We start from the raw sequence: 19,479 nt of genomic DNA on the forward strand, positions 1-19,479 counted from the left end.
TAATACAAAGCATTGTTTTCGCTGACTCTTAGCTTTTCATATTAATTCTCAGACTCACATTCCTCTTCTTCGGGTGTGAAACTGCAACTACAAAATATGAAAAGCTTAAACAGCATGAGGAAGGGAAGACATATTTGGTGGAATAATCCGGAAAATCAGCCTCAACAACAACACTACCGATAACGGATTGAGGCTCAACAATTTTTGGGGGCGAATTGTCATTGTAGCCAGTCCGCGTTTTCCACACCTTAACATACACAAAAGAACTGCCGAGGATGCAATCAGCGAAGCCGCCTCTGACGTGCCAAGGCACAAACAAGGAATCCCTGGTTTGATGAGAAATGTCGGCAGGCGAATGCATATCCCCGTCCTGCTGTACGGTGCAGAAGCATGGACTATGACACAAGCGGATGAAATCAACATGAGTCGTTTCGAGAGCAAAGTTCTTTGCGTGATCCGGTATGCATAGAAGGGAAGTGGAGGTGTACATGGATCTACGAGCTATACAGCGACGTAGACTTAGCCAGAATGGTAAAAGTCCAACGACTAAGATGCCTGAGTCACGTAGAGCGCATCGAAACTAATGCTCCAATCCGGAAAATTTTCGAATCGACACTTAGAGGACAGCGCAGTAGAGGAAGACCGCCGATCAGGAGTCTATCTTCACCTGCTATTCCCAGCATTTTTTATTTGTCCATTAACGTTACCCCCATAATCTGCAATGCTTAATCTAAGCCAATCTCATCACCTTGTAAAAAATCTTCATCAGTATCGCCCACAGTTGAAAATAAAATAATACATTTTAAAAACCATTACTCATGATGATTCTCTTTAGCTTGTGTTGCTGTTGTCTATAATGCTAATGGTGTTGTGAGTGTGCACTGATGCACTCATCTTACTAATGATACATTTTCTTATGGTGTTGCTGGCGACTTCCTGCCCCCGTAAAGGACAACAAACGTCGGATTTGTACGTGGAATATTAGGTCCCTTAACAGACCACGTGCAGACGACCAATTAGCGGAAGCCCTAAATTGCTGCAGGGCAGATGTTACCGCTATCCAAGAGGTGCGATTGGATGGACCCGGCAAACGCAAAATAAAAGACTGTGCTGTATAGTACGGCGACTGCTACCGAGAACGTCTATTTGGGTGTGGATTTGTTGTTGGAACTAGACTCAGGCAAAAAGTTTTGAGTTTCAACAGTGCGAGCGCATAACGAGAATCCGCATCAAGGTTAAATTCGCCGATACAAGCCTTATATGCGCGCATGCCCCAAAAGAGGAGAAAGATGAACACACCAAAGACATATTCTTCAAGCTCTTGGACAAGACATATGAGCAGTGGCTATGACATTAAAATTGTCTTAGGATATTTTAACGTCAAGCTAGAAAGAGAAGACATCTTTGGTGGCACAATTGGGAGATACAGCCTTCACAACACCACCTCCTACAAAGGTTTCAGTGTAATCGATTTTGCTGCGGGACGAGACGTTCTGGTAGCTAGTACGCAGTTCACACATCTTGATATTCATAAGGCACAAAGAAATCTCTTCATCAATCAACTGTCAACCAGATTGATCACATTGCGATCGACGCACGACACTTCTCTAGTATACAGGATGTCCGAGAGGCCAACATTGACTCGGACTACTACCTCGTTGTAGCCAAGGTACAGCTAAGGATATCCCAATCCAAGACAAAACAAGGAAGTACGAAGAGAATAAAATTTTGCTTTTTTTCATGAAAAGGTTACCGCTTACCTTTTTTATTTATTTATTTTAAAGTTAGTTTATTTTCTCTTAAATTTCAATATAAATGTAATTTGTTTAGCTCATGACGAATTGGAAATGAAGGTCAAAGATTTAAAACTGCGGAGGAGATGCGAAAGGCATTGTAATTATCGAGACTTTTTATAATAAGAGGAACTCGATATACGTTAGATCGTTGTACCAATTTATCTACGATGAAGATGTTAAGCCATAGAATTGAAATTTTAGTCGCTAAGGGGTCTTCTAAAGGTACTTCCGAAAAATCCTAAATCTTTGGAGTAATTTAAGATTTTCAACAAAATTGAATGGTGTAAAGGTAGATAAACTACGACACTTTTGAAGCTGAAGACAAAGAAGTTGAGATTAGCTCATTTCGTAATAAGCTTGTTTTAAGTTTGTTAGAAAATCTCACGAGTGATTGTGTGAATGGCGATAGGGTGGAGGAAAAAGAAAAGGTACACGTTGTTCAGACTGCAGGTAGTGCGCGGTATGCGTTAGGACTGTCCGGAAGATCATTCAATGCACAAGGGATGACGTTTCTGTGGAACGAATGGTCGCCCAAAAGAAATGCACCGTACTGGTGAGTCTAATGGAACATCCGTGAATTTGTTCCTGGAAAGAGTTGAGGAACTTCATCTTGGTTATGCTGTTTCAGAATCCCACCTTTGCAAATCCGCTTTGTGAGGTAGGGTGGTTTAGGATGAGAGAAGATTTAAGGGATTGGCAATAACTGTTCAAGGAAATCAAAAATGAGTTCCTTTCGACTAATTATATTATCAACGTAAGCAACGAAAAGATGAAATTTTTGGCGTTTATCTTGATCTTATGACGACATTATTGAGAATACGAAAAATGTTGTTTGATTCTATAATATGCTAGTTTCGAGTAAAAAATCAAAGACGTTGAGAGAACTGGCTATCTTAGGTACGATACCCTTAAGGTGAATGTGGATAGTTTGACTCCACTGATGACAGGCAGGCATTTGTTATATACATATATAGGAGTTCAGGTTTGAGGTTACTTGATACAGGTTCCTCTCGCACTATTGTGGGTGGTGAATGCTGGAACATTTTTAAAGAACTAGGACGTAGATTAGGAAGGTGTAGTGTTAGGTCAGTACCCGTCGCATGATGGTTAGTGCGATGGACTGTCATGCGAGAGGTCTCTTTGGTTCGATCAATGCCTGTGCCACCTAATGTTTTTTTCACGGGTACAGGCTCTTGCGAGGAATTGAAAAATTCTCCAAGAGTAATTCTTGTCATAAAAAGCGCTTTCTCAAATTTGCCGTTCGGACTCGGCTTAAATCTGTAAGTCCCTTCCATCCCTAAAGAAGTCGAAGAGCGTTTGGATATGGTCGATTCTTCTGGTAAAAACGAAAGATGGAAGTTTTCGATTCTATATTTCCTAACTTAAATTTTTAAATGTACGATGGGTTTCATTGGCTTGATTGAATTCGCACTTTGAATTCCGCGCGAGCAGTAGAGATAAATTTGAATTTGTTTTTTAATTTTTCTCGATCGCAAATTTTGTTAAGAAGGAGTCTGAACTCGTCCTTTATGTTTCGGCAAGTTTTAGAAAAAAATCCAAAAATGTGTCGCTACTTTGCTTGTGTGTGTGAGAGTAAAGTAACAATTGTTGCTCTCGTGGCTAGCGTCAAATAACGAGCTGCAGTTTCATTTTCGTAATTCTCTTTTCTTTGTTTGTCATTCTGGTCTTTTACTTCCTTTGTCGTCGCTCAAGTGCTTTTGCAATATTTTTTTTAAATGACTTGTTTGTATTTAATTTGTGGTTGATAAATTTTAAGTAAAATTATAATTTGATAAAAAGAGGTTGGGATGCTACCCACACTGATAATTTCCCATTCCGTCTGTAGATTTGTCTTACTGAAAAGGTTTGTAGGCTTACTTGTTTTGTTAAAAAAGTTGTCAGTTGTATTATTCTAAAAAGTTTAAAAATTAGCAACAATATTTTGCATATGATGAAATAGTTTGATTTCGAAATCTATTTCTGCAAACGAGATTTTGAGTCGAAAACCAATGTTTACCAATTTTAGTAGCATTTCTTCAAAGTTTTTATTTCTTATATACTCAAATACAAAAAATATCTTCTGTTGTATGATTTTGTTCAGCTTTTTTATTTTTTGAAAAAAAAACTGTCATTTCGATTTTTCTTAAAATTTTAATGAATGTTGAAAACAATAGTTCTTATAGGATAAAATTAGTTTAAAGCCATAATCTCAAATTTTTGAAAAGATATTTGAGTCGAAAATCAGTTTTTACCAACTTTTAGCAATGGATTTATTTTTAGGTTTAAAAAAATCAGTTAGATTTTTCTCAAAATTGTACAGAATTTCTTAATAAGACAAAATTAGTTGAAAACATTATTTCTTAAAGGATAAAACTATTTTAAAGCCATAATCTTAAATTTTTGGAAGAATATTTGAGTCGAGAATCAATTGTTACCAACTTTAGTAATGGTTTTTATATTTAAAAAATAATTAAATTAAATTTTTCTCAAAATTTTACCGAATTTTGAAAATAGAATTTTTTAATAAGACAAAATTAGCTTCGAGCCATAACCTCAAATTTTTGAAAGATTTTTTAGTCGAAAATAAATTTTTACCAACTTTTAGCAATGTCTGTTTTAAGTTTGTATTTTTTGTAAAAAAAAACTGTCAATTCGATTTTTCTCAAAATTTTACCAATTGTCAAAAACGTTATTCTTCGTCGCACGAAATTATTTTGGAGATAAAATCAGTTTTTGCTCGTAAAATATTCGAGGTAGCACAAATTTTTTCATTTTTTGTATTTATAAAAAAAAACAGTCTATTTAATATTTCTTCTCCAAAAATATACTTGTTTGGTATCACGTTACAATATATAATATACAATTTAATTTAAGTCTCTAGTGTTATTGGTTTGGGAGTTTGGTTTAACCAAAATGTTCACCTTTTATAAAATTGCTATGGTAAAAACAACCCACTAAATTTGTTTGAGAGTTCTTTCTGCATATTTCTTCATTATTATCTGTGTTCTTGACTACGAACGTACGTAAGCACGCACGCACAGACATCTCTCTAAAAATCTTTTATTTAGACTCTAGGGAGATTGAAACGTCGTTAAATGTCAACATTTTTAATTCCACCATTGACAATAACTTCATATGGGAAGTTTATTTTTAATTTATTATTAATTAACATATAATAAATTACATATCAACTTAATTTTATAAAGCCATAGCCACCAGGCTTTCAGCTAGTGTAGAAAAAAAAATTAAATAAATGTATCTAGTTGAAGACAAGTTAGTAGGTTATATGTATGTTTAATGTTTAACTCTGTGGAAAGTGATAGTATGACACATAATTTAGTGTTATTGAAAAAGGTTGTTAAAGTTTGTTTAATTTTTGGGCAATCATAAATAAAATGTTGAATTGTAAAAGGTGAGTTGTTATGGCGAAATTTGCAGTTCGGTTGGGTTTCTTTACTAATGAGATAGCTGTTTGTAGCAAGAGTGTGTCCAAGCCTGAGTCGAAGCAAGCATTTCACCATTCGGTTTAATACAGTTCTTGGATATATGATGCGTGCCCTCTTGGATTAATGTTTGAATAATGATCAGTATATTCACTCCATTCAGCTTGAACTTTATTTCGATGAATATTTTGAATCTTTCTTTTGATGTCTTCTTTGTTGTTGACCAAGAAAGAAAGTAGAGGTTCGCTTGACGCAACTCGTGCTGCTTTGTCTGCAACTTCATTACCGGGGATTTTTGCGTGGCAAATAACCCAAACTAGTTTGAGAGTTCTTCTGTTGGCTATTAGCTTGGCCCGTATAATTTGTATGGTTGGATTTTTATTGTCGATGTTTTGAATGGCGTTGATTGTGGTGAGGCTATGTATAATGTATATCGATGCAAATTCTGGTAACAATCCTTTGCCTTGAATGTCTCCCTTATCATTAACGACGGCAAATGATGTTTCTTTTTTTCTTTTTGATCCATTTGTGTAGATAAAGTTCCATTGAGAGTAGTTTTCTTGGATTTTCTTGAATATTTGTCTGTAAACAGATGGATTTGTTCTGCTTTTCGGAAATGAACCGAGTTCAAATCAAATGGGGTGGCGCAACAGTCCGTTGTGAACCAGGGCCTAGTGACTTACAACTCTCAACCATTCCTGTGCGAGTAATGTTGTCAGGAATGGAGGGGACCTACAATTTGTATGCCGAATCCGAACGGCTAGTTTGAGAAAGCACTTTTTCATGACAAGAATTACTCTTGAAGGATTTGTCAATTCCTCGCAAGAGGCAGTACCCGCGAAAATTAATTTTTTTAAATTAAGGTGGCACAGGCAGGGATTGAACCCAAGACCCCTTGCATGACAGTCCAACGCACTTTTTTTTTTTTTTTTTTTTTTCAAATTCATTTTTATTTAATTCAATCTTAAACCTATCTTAAAGCTAGACAAAAATTCATAAAACTAGCCTAAATTATCCATAACTTACAACTAACTTAATGGTCCCATACGGACACTCTAAGCTAAACTATAACACTAATTACTAATGCCTTTCGGCCTTAAGATCTATTTTACTTCCATTTAAATTTTATTTGTTTTGTTTTTATTAGAAAATTTTGAAAAAAACTAATATCAATAACCTTTTTTATTTATTTTTACTTACAAACTACTTAAAATAAGGTCCTTAAATAAAACTTAAAAACTAACTTAAACTACCTATTCTACCTATAAACTACTTAAAACTAGAACAACCACAGCAGCAAATCTAACTATCTAACATTTTTGTTTTTCATATTTCGTTGTCTTTTTTTTTTTTTTTTTTTTTTTTTTTTGTATTTTTATTTTTTTTTTTTTTAATGTTTTTTTTAATTTTTTTTTTTAATTTCTTGTTTTTTGTTTTTTTTTTTTTATTTATTTTTTTTTTTTTTTTCGTGCCACCATGCCTATTCTACTTAAAACTAAACCCTAAAACTATAAAACAAGTATGTAAGCCGGCCAAGGCTTAAAAACCCCATCCCGACTACCCACTATCAAGTGCCGATTGAAGCCACCAAAACTGGTTCTCCTGCTTCACCCTATCAGTTCGGTCCCGTTCGGACACAGCCCTACTGAACCGAAGGAGCTCTGCTCCGCCTTGTGCCATGACGTCCCGATTGTACAGGAGTCGCCTATCCACGGTTCTTCGTCTGACGTGGTAGATTAACGGAAATGCCAATCTATCCTGTATCAGACCGCATCTATCTAAAAAGAGTCCAACGCACTAACCATCATGCCACGGGAACTAGCTGAACCGAGTTCAGTAATTATTAATTCCTGTGGTAACCTTAGCTATTAAGAGTGACGTCAAATATTCAAACCAATGGGTGATAACTCGTAGGCCGCTTTCTGTGAGGATATTCTTGATGGGTGTTGTTTTGAACGTCTTAAGACTGATTCTGCCGGCAGCATGTTATTATTATTTATGTTAGTGTTGTTAAAATTAAGAGCTATATTTTTGTACACCTGTTTTTTTTTTAAATATGTAATATTGTACATTTTACTAAAGAGATCTAAGCACCTGAAGTATTAAACCAAGTGTGTATTTTTTCGAGAACATTTAAGAATAATGTTTTTACTATTTCTAGGTCCTTACATTTAGTGAAAAGTACAATATCATCAGCATATAGCGAGTATTTTACAGAATTAATGTTTTTCAAGATATCAGAGATGTCTTTGAAAGCTACATTAAACAATATAACCGATATCGGAGATCCTTAAGGAATTCCGTTTTTCAGTTGTTTGAAAAAAAAACTCCATTTACTCTTATTCGAAATTGCCGGTTGCTTAGAAATGATTTTATAGTTTTAAAGATGTAAGGACCGATTTTCCATTTTGCCAGCTTATTTAAAATGATGTGGATACCTATCCGGTAGAAAACTTTTTCAAAATCTATTGAAAGAATGAATCGATATATGGTTTTTGCTTGTAACATATTTGTCGATATGCATCAATGCGTCCATGGTATATTTATTGTGCTTAAAAGTCACTTGCTTAACATCAAGAACATTTTTCTTTTCTAGGAACCAAGAAAGTCTTTTTCCAATTATTTTTTCTAGAATTTTGCGTGCAAGGCAGAAGGGATATTGGACGGTATCCTTGTGTGGAGGTGAGGTCTTTTTTCGGTTTAGGAATTGGAATTGGTGTGTTGAAAGTAAAGTATTTTTAAGCATCTGGTAGTTTATTGATCATATTGATGGGAAGGTCAATGCTTTCAGTTATGGAATCTGGAATTTGTCGTGAGTAGTTTGTCTCAATAGCAGTATTAGTTTTGTTGATTAAAAAATTGGGATGGAATTCAGAGTCATTTGAATAATCTGACCAAATTTTGGCAAAATGTTCTGCGATTTGATATGGACAGGTTAAAATTTGCAAGTTAACTTTTCAAATATTTTTATTTCATCTTTGTATATAAAATTTATTTTTTTTTTATAATGGAGCTGTTTTTTTTAACGTTTGCCGTAGCTTGGAAGTTTTATATAAAAAGTTAAGGAAGTATAGCAAGTTTCGAGTGAAAAATCAAAGCCGATCAGAGAACTTGCTAGGTTGCAGTGGTCAGATCGGTAACGAATAACCCATTCCGAAAGATAGTTAGGTATTACAACTGTAACAAAGGCATTTTGCGCATGAAACGTTTTTTCGAGTGCGGGGCAGTTGACGTTTATCGGAGAGGCTGTAGGAGGTGCGCGGGAAATGTGTAACGTTAAGAGTTCAGGTTTGGGGTTTCTTGATTCTGGTTGCTCTCGCAATATTTTGGGTGGTGACTGGTGGAAGGTCAGTAGCTTTATCAATCGGGGCGGATGTAGAAGTAGCTGGGACATTTTCTCGTCCAATGGAGGTATAAAATGAACCCATCAAGCAACGTTGTAACTATGTTTCGCCCACGATTCAGAACATGTTGATCAAGAAGTCGAAGAGTCTTGGGTTATGGTCAATTCTTCTGGTAAAGAAGTAAGATGGCAGTTTTTGATTCTGAGTTGACTATAAGTTATTAAATCAGGTTACAGATATTCGTTTCTTTGTTTAATACTTAACGTTACGTTACATAAAGTTGCTAATTTTAATTAACTTAATTTTTTAAATGTTAAAAATGGGCTTTTTTAACCCGTGTTAGATACAAATTCTAGATCTTTCTTACTGGGAAGAATCTGAAAGAGTCCATTATGTTTTGGTATGTTTGGAAAAACATTCAACATCTTGTCGAAACTACGCTGGTTTGTGTGAGAGTAAAGCTTCGTAGAGACTCAACAACTGTTGCTTTCTTGATAAGCTCCAAACTTCCAGGAATCCCTTGACCGCCAATCTCGAAATCGATTGTTGGACTTAATTGTATGTGTGAATAAATGGAATGGACGAGGGAAGAATTGTAATTGAAAAATTCGCTTGGAATTCTCAAATATTTAGTCTTTAAACCAAGGATCTCCTGTCCCATGGTTTCCCAAAATTTGTTTTATCTTTTCATAAGGATTATTTCATTTATTTTTGCAATCGAAAAAAAAATTTCTTACGTCTTTCTTGTTGCACTGTGCAAGGCAACATTCACCTATGTAATGAACTATTTTGATTTAAGGAATCAATTTAGTTTATCAAAATAAATCATAAATTCTTCCTCTAAACCCAACCCAGATGTGTAGCCGTGGTGGTATCTTTTCATAACAAGCTTCTTTCTTTATTCAATTCGTGTCTTTTACTTCGTCGGTCGTAGCGCAAAAACTCTTGCAAAGTTGTATTTTAAATAAATTGTTCACTGTGTTTAATTTCTGTTTGATTATTGATAAAATAAGATTATAATTTAGTAATAATTTAATTCGACAAGAAATAAAAAGAAAAGCTTTATCGGCTCTTGAGTAAAGTATGTTCGACAAAGTAACATAAGTGACGTATTCTTCCAAGCTACGACAAACGTTAAAAAACAGCTCCATTATAAAAAAAAACATTTTATATACAAAGATGAAATCAAGATATTTGAAACGTTAACCTCAGTATCAGATTTATGAAATACACCAGCATCATACTAGTGTATGAAAAAATAACATTCTTGTTTCAAAGAGTATATTTTACGTGGGTTTTAAGCCATAAAAACACAATTAAAATAATATTTCCTTCTCTTTCAGAATTTCCGGCGTTTCAATTGTTTATTCTTGAAAATAATATTTGTCCTTTAGTCTTTGATATTGTACATAATGACGAAGAATCTTATGTACGCGCATCAGGTCTGAAGTGTTTAACACAGATGGTTGCTGTTAATTTACTCTGGGAAAACACACTCATCAATTTAAATTTGATTGTAAGTATTTTTTCTTTTCTTTGTTAACTTAAATATAGTAGGTCTATGTACATTGGCGTCCAAAGCGCCAAACAAACCACTGAATGCACAGGCGCTCGGCTAAGTTAGAGAGAGAGAGATAGAGAGAGGGAGAGAGAGAGAGTAAAGTAAAGTAAAGATAATATTTTCAAGTGCTCCCTTTTATTTAATTTTTAAAATTAAAATTAAAATTAAAATTGAAAAAATATGCATTTATTTTAAATAAAAGAAGTCCTAAAGTGAAAAAGAATCTAAAGAGGACGGAATTACTTTAACTCTGAAGGTAAAATTTTTCAAAAAAACATCGAATATTGTGGCAGTGGCAGCTTCTTTCCCTGTTTATGAAAGCGATATATGATAAAATAAAATTGAGGGAAATATCACCAACTCAACCCCCTATAAACAAAATATCAACACCATTAAAAAATTCAATATATATTAAAGCGCAAACATGAATTCATCATCGTCATCTCAAATGAGCCAGATAAAGTTAATTGTTGATGGTTGCCTTCAAGAACACCTAAAGGACATTGCGACTAACGCTGACATAAGCGCCATACCGGCACAACAACAAAACCACTATGGTGTTAAACTTCACTGACAAATGCATTGCACAACAAATTGTGAAGGCTGCACCAAAGCTAAAAGGTACTGGAGTTATGGTGCATAGAGAACAATCCCTTGTATACAGGAAGAAAAGAATAGCACTTTTCGAAATCAAATTGAAACTCATCGAAAAAAACCCGAACGCGCAGATTCTCATTAGAGGATCGAAGCTGAGAATTTCCTATTTTACATTTTCTTATGTCTCGTTACGTGGGTTAAAAGTAACAACAATCGTAGAACTTGCATTTGTCAAAACAACTTTTGGTGACGATTCAACTTGCTTTTTTGACATTAACATCAGAAACGACAACTACTTCATTACGAGGAAAGAGCCCTCAAGAAGACAACATATAAGCAAACAAAGTGGTTCGGGTCCGAGGTCTTCTAGATTCGAACATTCAACATAGGATAAAGTTGCCTTCTGTCATTCTTATAACAATTTTAAGTTACCAAATTTTCCTTATTTCTTTGACTTTTTTAACTTTTTGCTATAATGAAACAGGATTAAAACTTAAATTTTTAATGCAAGATTTTTTTAAATAAGTTTCAAAATATGATATATTTATATTATTCGAAACTTTTGTGGAGGAAGGTAAGAAGCTTCAATATAGAAACAAATTCGAAGGCTATAATCTCAAATGGATACCCGCCGTTAGAAATTTTAGATTAGATCGTGCTAGCGATCATATTCTATGCGGAATTAAATTTAATATTGGTAACAAAAACATAAAATTCAATAATAGTGAAAACAAAATATTCATTGACTGTGTCTTCAACGGAAAACATAATTTAATATTACCAATTAACCTTATATTTAGTAATTCAAAAGTTGAATTTGAAACTGCAAAATTTTCTGGTGAACCAAGCTAATGAAAACAATCTAATAATTGGTGACTTAAACAGTCGAATAGGAGTTTTCCAAAATTCTTCGTTCTTCAATTTAGAACAATTTGCATTGTAAAGAGAATCTGTTGATAAACTCAAATGGCAACTTTTTGACTGAGCTGGTTGAGGATATTGGGTTTTATATTCTTAACGGGATATCCAAAAGTGATCCCACTTGCAATTTTACATTCATTTCTACTCAGGGTTGTTCTGTAATTGACTACTGCTTAGCCCAAGGTGACTGGCTTGAAATTGTCTATGATTTCGAGGTGATTACTGCTACCTATACATCGCATCTTCCTATGTGTGCCTCTTGCAAATTTAGGAATGCGATTTTCGACAACAAATTGAAAACGGATGCAAAAAGCTTCTTTGGATTGATACAAAATCAGATATCTATAGAAGAAATCTACTTCAACATCTAATCAATCCTTCAAGCCTGGTTTCAAAGACAGTGGATAACTTAACGGATTTAATTTTTTACACCATAAGAATATCAGCTGTCAGGAGTTCTCACAATAGATTAAATAACTATAAATCTTGTTGGTATAACGTCGAATGTACAACCTGCAGACCCTTGTCAAATGAAGATAAGTTTGCCACTAAAACTTGTATTTGAAAATCAGATTCCCGATTTTCAATGCTATAGCTAATAGTGGCTTTGAAAAAAGTGAAGGATAATAAGGCTCCGGGTTTCGATAGAATACCGGTCGAGTTCTACAAAAATGCCAGCTCACAATTTCTAGAACAAATTATACTTTTAATAAACAAGATGTTTATAGATGAGACAGTTCCAAATAGCTTCCGATCGTCATACATTTCTGTGATCTTTAAAAAGAGAGAACCTAACCTACCGGAAAACTACAGTGGAATCCATGTTCTCAGCTCTCTGCGGATAATTTTCACTTAATTAAGGTATCTAAGGCATATTTCCTGGTGTTGAGTAAAACTCGGTTGTAAGTCGAAATGAATACTAATTTTATTTCACTACGTTACTACTATATTTATACAATTTTCTTGTCTTATCTATCTATTATTAATGTCTATGTTTCTTATCTTTCTATTTATCTTTTTCACATACACATTGGGTTATCTATATATTACATATGTTCATGTTTGAACATTCTGCGGGCCAACGGAAAGTGCTAAAAAATTTGTCTGAATATTATGCTTCGTATTATATAAATTACTAAAATAATTACAAAAATGCAACTTAATATTAATCCGCTGTGACCGCTTATGTGGTTAATGTTTTCCTTCTTGAACCTTTCCAAGTCCCGTTGAATATTGAGTAGTTCATTCTTGTTGTTTATTTATAGTTGCCTGTATAGGTATTCTTTCCTCTGCAACTTCGTCCAGTGCCTTCGTCCATATCATCTGTTCTTCGAAATGGCTGATGGTTTCAGACTTGACTTGTTGCGGTGAAGCAAGGAAACCTCCGTTGTATCTAATTGTGCATTGTGGCCTTAATGTTAGAATCCCTTGTGCTGGAAGCTTAACCAGCTTGTTGTTTTTGTATATTTCAACAACGCGTTCCATGGGCCACCTCGACGGTTGGGTATTTTCGTTTTTTATAATAACGTTAGCACCTTCCTCCAGATTTCCACTTGGTACGTTTTTGAAGAGACACCAAGTATTCTTCCTTCCATTTTTGCCAAAAGTCTCGCTTTAATTTTTGCACCAGTTTCCAGCGTTCTAAGGACCCAATTTGTTCAAGTTCTCCTGATTCAGGAGAAACCAATAAAGGACGTCCCACCAAAAAATGTCGAGGTGATAACACATCAATGCTGTCTAGTGTCTATGTCATTACGAATTGCACACAAGGGACGTAAGTTTAATATTGCTTCTATCTGACATAGCAATGTTGTCATCTCTTCAAATGTTAATTTAGATTCTCCAATTATTCGTTTCAAATGGTGTTTCATTGAATTGACGGCTTCTTCCCACCGACCTCCAAAGTGAGGACTTGTGTCGGGATGAAATGCCATTCCACCTAGTCTTCAGCTAACTTTGAAGCGAGTGAAGCCTTGTTCTTGGCGTTCTTGAATTTCTGATCCAAACATTGATTCGCTCCAATGAAATTAGACCCATTGTCTGAATATATGTGAGCACTTTTGCCACGTCTTGCAAAAAATTTTCTTAGTGCTGCCCTGAATGCTTCTGTTGGATGGTCACTCACTGGCTCTTAATGAATGGCTTTAGTAACTGCAATGCAGCGATTGTACACTTTCTTTCCTCGACCTCTTGATGTTCGCATCAATATTGGTCCAGCAAAGTCGACCCCAACATGTTAAAATGGTGGAGAAATTGTAGTTCTTTGCTTAGGTAGATCTCCTATTATTTGGTTCGCATCGCTACTGTTGTATTGAATACAAATCGGACAACTACGACAACATCTTATTAGTATTTTGATACATGCAATGTTTGCTTATTCCCAATATAAATAAAACACGACCGTATTCTTTTGAAGCTAAATTAAAACTCCTTTTATTTTTATTTTTATTTTTCATAAGTGACATTAAATTATTATGCAATTATTTTCGTTTCATGTTACTATGTATTTTGTTGCCTTGTCGTTAAACGTGTTAACCTCTTAGAAACTTTTTCGTCATCATTTATTTTTTTTAGATGAGCCACATTTAGACGATACTCCTTTTTTGTTTCTGGGTCTTCGATTGTAACCTCACTTCCTTTTCGATTGAGTACTTTATAAATTGTGGGGTCGAACGGTGAAGATAATAAGTTTGTTTTATTTTCTCTTTTAGCCAATACTTCGTCACCTTTCTGAATATTTATTTCTTTGGTGTTGCGTCTGCTATCAGTATCGCTAGTTTCTTCATCTTTTTCTAATGTTTGGTTTATTGTTGGAATTTTATCTCGAATATTGTGACCAAACAACAGCTCAGCTGAAGTTTTAAGTGTTGTAGAATGAGGTGTAGATCTGTACATTAGAAGATATTTTTGCAAATCGGCAATCCAATTCCCTCCAATGTTTTGACTGATAATCAAACGTTTAAGTATTGAGCGATTTTGCCGTTCAACTTCTCCATTTTGCTGTGGCCAGTAAGAAATAGTACTAATTAACTTGATGTTATTTTTATCGCAATAGTTTTCAAACTCTTCGCCGGTTAATTGCTTAGCGTTGTCTGCTCTTAAGGAAAGAGGCAGTCCGAAGCGAGCAAAAATAACTTGCAATCGTTTAATAGTTTCCGAGGTATCGATTTTCTTCATTATTTCTATTTCAACAAACCGACTGTAGTAATCTACAACTACGAGTAAATTATATCCTGTTGGCAAGGGACCAATGTAATCAATAGTTAAATGTTTCCTTTTTATTGGTTCAGGTGCATTAGGAGCAGTACTAAAGTACAGCCATAACATTTTTTTTACAAAATCTTCTGTTTGTTGATCCATCTTTGGCCACCATACTTTTAACGAGATTTCATTACAGTCATATCAGGATGTCCCTCATGTGAAAGCTGAATTGTTCTTTCACGAAGAGCTACTGGCATCACAATGCGAGTGCCACGTAACAGAATATCACCAGTAAAACAAAACTCACATTCAAATGGCTTAAGTGGTTTCAGTGATTCAACCCATATGTTTTCGTAAATGGCTGCTTTCATTGCCGTAATGATAGGATCCTTCTTGGATTGTTGCACTATTTCACATAATTTTAATGCTTTTGGAGTTGTTGTAGAGACGGAATGTTTGTCATCCAGTAACCTTGAAAGTGGATCTGCAGTATTGTTTTGCCTTGTATGTATATTACTTTATACCTATAAGATTGCAGACGTAGAACCCATCTTTCTATTCTTGCACGTGGTCTTGACTTATCACCAAAAATTACTTGTAGTGGCTTATGATCATTAATAAGTTCGAATTCTCTTCCGAAGAAGTAGTCGTTCTACAGCCCACACAAGTTCAAGTGCCGCTTTTTCTGTTTGGCAGTATGGCTTTTCCACATCCGATAACAATTGAGTCTTATCATCAACATCATAGAACCCTAACATCATGTTGTTTGTCATATGATTTTTTAGTTCGACAAACGCTTTTTGTTGTAGTTCAGTCCATTTGAAGAATTGGTTTTTCCTTGTAAGAAATCTCAATGGGTCTGTAATTGTAGCAAAGTCTGGTATAAATTTTCCTATATACTCGTATGTGACTAAACCAAAAAAACTTCTAACCTCTTCAGCTGATTTTAGCACTCTAAATTGCTTAACTGACAACACTTTGTCATCTTTTGGTGCTATACCACTTGCGGATAATTTGTGTCCAAGAAATTCTATTTCTTTAACGTTGTATACACATTTCTGTTTGCTTAATATTATATTCTTATTTTTAATATTTGTTCCATAATCTTTTGAAAAATTTCTGGAGCGCATGTAATGCCAAACAATAATCTTGTGTACCTAAAAAATCCTTTTCTAGTGATAAAGGTAGTTATTTCCCGCGATTTTTCAGAAATTTTAACCTGCTGGAATGCCTGTTTAACATCCAATTTTGAAAAGCACTTTCCTTTACCATTTCCAATATATGGCAAGAAGTTTTGCATTGTTGGCAGTGGATAATTTTCTCTATGAACTGCTTCATTGGCTCTGCCTATATCAATACAAATTCGAATATCTTTCCCCATCGTCTTTTGGAATAACAACCATGGGTGAATTCCATTTGGATGGACCATTGACCCTCTCAATGACGCCTTGTTTTTGCAATTCCTCGATTTTCTTATGAACTGCTTCTTCCAAAGGCAGGTTCTTCCATTCTTTATAATCAATCAGATTAAACCAGAATCGACGATAGCAGTTGTTTTTATTACCCCAATTTTGCACTTAATTGTATTTTCAGCTTCGTTAGAATTAATAAAAAATACGTAATCACTATTATCAGTTTGTGCAGCATCATTATTTATGTATTTAACTGAGTGATAACTTTCGTTTTGTTTCAATGCTCTTGGGTCATCTCGATTTTCAAATTCTAGTTTTTTTCTTTTAAAATTGTAATTTTTGGTCTCATTGTCTAACTTTTGATCAATAAAACGTCTTGCTCTGCATTTACTTGCAAAATGATTCCGTCCGCCGCATTTGTTGCATGATATTCCAATGGGTGGACATTTTTCATCATTTGCTCGGTGACCTGTGTATCCACACCTGAAGCATTAAAATTTTTGATCGATTTTACGGTTTTCATATTTTTCTTGTTTTTAAGCATTTATTTTGTTTACTTCAGTTGTGTCTGGATTGGTTTTGGATACTTTTTCTTTTTTGTTTATAGATTCAAAAATATTAGCAGTGCGTAAAACGATATTTAATTTAGCATCACAAAGTTTTAACATTTCTCGTCTGAGCGTATCGGAACGACATTTTTCTATTATTTGATCTTTAACATTCCCCTCCACTTCATTTCCAAAATTACAATGCTCTGCTTGTGTTTTCAATCGCATAGCAAAAAGACTTACATTTTCGTTATCTTTTTGTTTCATTGAACGAAAAATGTGTCCTTCATTTTGTTGAGGTAAGAAGAAGTCATTTAATCTTTCTAAAGTATCTTGATACCATTGGACCTTTTGACCGTTTGCTTGCTGATTCCGGTACTTTTAAAAATACTTCCTGTACCTGTCTACCAGCAAAATGTAGCATTAAGAAACATTTCTTCTCTTCATCTTCAATTCCGCTTGCTTTCATGCAGAAATCGATTGATTGGACCCAATTTCTCCACTCATGTCCAATATTATCTTCATACAATCCAAAATAGAAAGGTGTCACCATCAGGCCAATTTTAGTATTTTCTATATAACATAACAAATAAAGGAAAACAATATACAAATGGCAGCTCTGTTTAATATACAAAAACTACTCCTTTATTTCTAGAAAAACTCGGTATTTAAGCCACACAATCGGTATTTAAACCTTGTGACTTTCGCATTTAAGCCACACAATCGGTATTTAAACCTTGTGACTTTCCGCATTTATGCTACACAATCGGCATTTAAACTACAAATTCGGTATTAAAAATCCATGCATTAAAGCTATCAATTATTCATTCATATGTATATATTTTTTTTCAAATATAACTTGCATATACATGAATATGAATGTGCATATGCATGTGTATAAACATTCTTAAACATACATACATACATAGATAAACATATGTGTATAAGCATTATTATTTAAATATTTATACATATTCTTTTTTTTTAAACATATGTACCTCCGGCACCGATTTCCATTCCTCCAATAAAATTCGACTTCTTATTAAATCACTTTGTCAATTGCTTGGTATATTCGTCTTCTTATTAAATAATTTTGTTAATTGTTTGGTATCCCTTATTTAGCTAACCGTTTGGTCTCCTTCCTCCGGTCGCCAATGTAATGTTTGCTTATTTCCAATATAAATGAAACTCGACCGTATTCTTTTGAAGCTGAATTAAAAGTCCTTTTATTTTTATTTTTCATACAATTGCAACACTTTTCTCAATTTTGTTGATGTTCGATTAAATTCATCGATTAAGTCCAACGAGTGTCCACTCTGTGCTGTTTTTTTTTTTTTTTTTCTAATTCATTTTTATTTATTCAATCTTAAACCTATCTTAAAGCTAGAAAAAAATTCATAAAACTAGCCTAATTATCCATAACTTACAACTAACTTAATGGTCCCATACGGACACTCTAAGTTAAACTATAACACTTAAAACTAATGCCTTTCGGCCCTAACATCTATTTTACTTCATTTAAATTTTATTTCATTTATTTTTGTATTTATTAGAAAATTTGAACAAAAAACTAATATCAATATCCCTTTTTTTATTTATTTTTACTTACAAACTACTTAAAGTTAGGTCCTTAAATAAAACTTAAAACTAACTTAAACTACCTATTCTACCTATAAACTACTTAAAACTAGAACAACCACAGCATCAAATCTAACGTTTTTTGTGTTTATATTTTACTGTCTTTTTTGTATGTTTTTTTTTTTTTTTTTTTTTTTATTCCATGTTTTTTTTTTTTTCTTTGATTTTTTTTGTTTTTAATTTTCTTTTGTTTTTTTTTTTGTTTTTTTTCTTTTTATTTTTTAATTTTTTTTTTGTGCCACCATGCCTATTCTACTTAAAACTAAACCCTAAAACTATAAAACAAGTATGTAAGCCGGCCAAGGCTTAAACCCCATCCCGACTACCCATTATCAAGTGCCGATTGAAGCCACCAAAACTGGTTCTCCTGCTTCACCCTATCAGTTCGGTCCCGTTCGGACACAGCCCTACTGAACCGAAGGAGCTCTGCTCCGCCTTGTGCCATGACGTCCCGATTGTACAGGAGTCGCCTATCCACGGTTCTTCGTCTGACGTGGTAGATTAACGGAACTGCCAATCTATCCTGTATCAGACCGCATCTATCTAAAAAGAGGAATGCCTCTGGGGGAATGAAGCCGCTCAAGCGTGCACTCTCAAAATACTCGTCGTTCGGATAGAACGCCCCGAAAATTAAATTGTTGGTCGAAGACATAGCTCTTGCAATGTGACCTCGAACGAGTTTTATCACGAAATTGTCAATTCTGTTGATTCGAGCCCCGTTGTATAGGACCTCGTTGGAAAAATAATGCACATAAGAAGATTCGGCTGTTCGATATAAGCCGGTACAGCGTCGTAAACACTGCCGCTCGAACACCCGAAACTTCTCCATCTGGGAAGGGGCAACGTTGAACCACACAGGACAACCATAAACGATCATTGGCCGTATGAGGGCCATGTAGCAAATTACCTTCACTCTGGGGTCAAGCCGACTGCTAAAAAACAGCCGTTTCGTCAGAGCGAAGGCTCCTCTGGCCCTGGTCAGAGCAGCATTTATATGTCTGTCGAAATATAAATACTG

At 34.5% G+C, this 19,479-nt stretch overlaps 1 protein-coding gene across 5 annotated transcripts in view; it reads left to right on the forward strand.

Annotated features, from left to right (window-relative positions):
- LOC129943374 (uncharacterized) overlaps nucleotides 1–19,479 on the forward strand; it is a 44,423-nt gene that overhangs the window by 11,064 nt on the left and 13,880 nt on the right. For all 5 annotated transcript variants that reach the window (XM_056052762.1, XM_056052765.1, XM_056052763.1 and 2 more), the window contains exon 5: nucleotides 9,927–10,099. In XM_056052762.1, the coding sequence (XP_055908737.1) occupies nucleotides 9,927–10,099 (173 nt within the window). The remainder of the gene's footprint in view (nucleotides 1–9,926; nucleotides 10,100–19,479) is intronic.

The sequence above is a fragment of the Eupeodes corollae genome, chromosome 1, assembly GCF_945859685.1.
Source record: "Eupeodes corollae chromosome 1, idEupCoro1.1, whole genome shotgun sequence".
Lineage (NCBI taxonomy): Eukaryota > Metazoa > Arthropoda > Insecta > Diptera > Syrphidae > Eupeodes > Eupeodes corollae.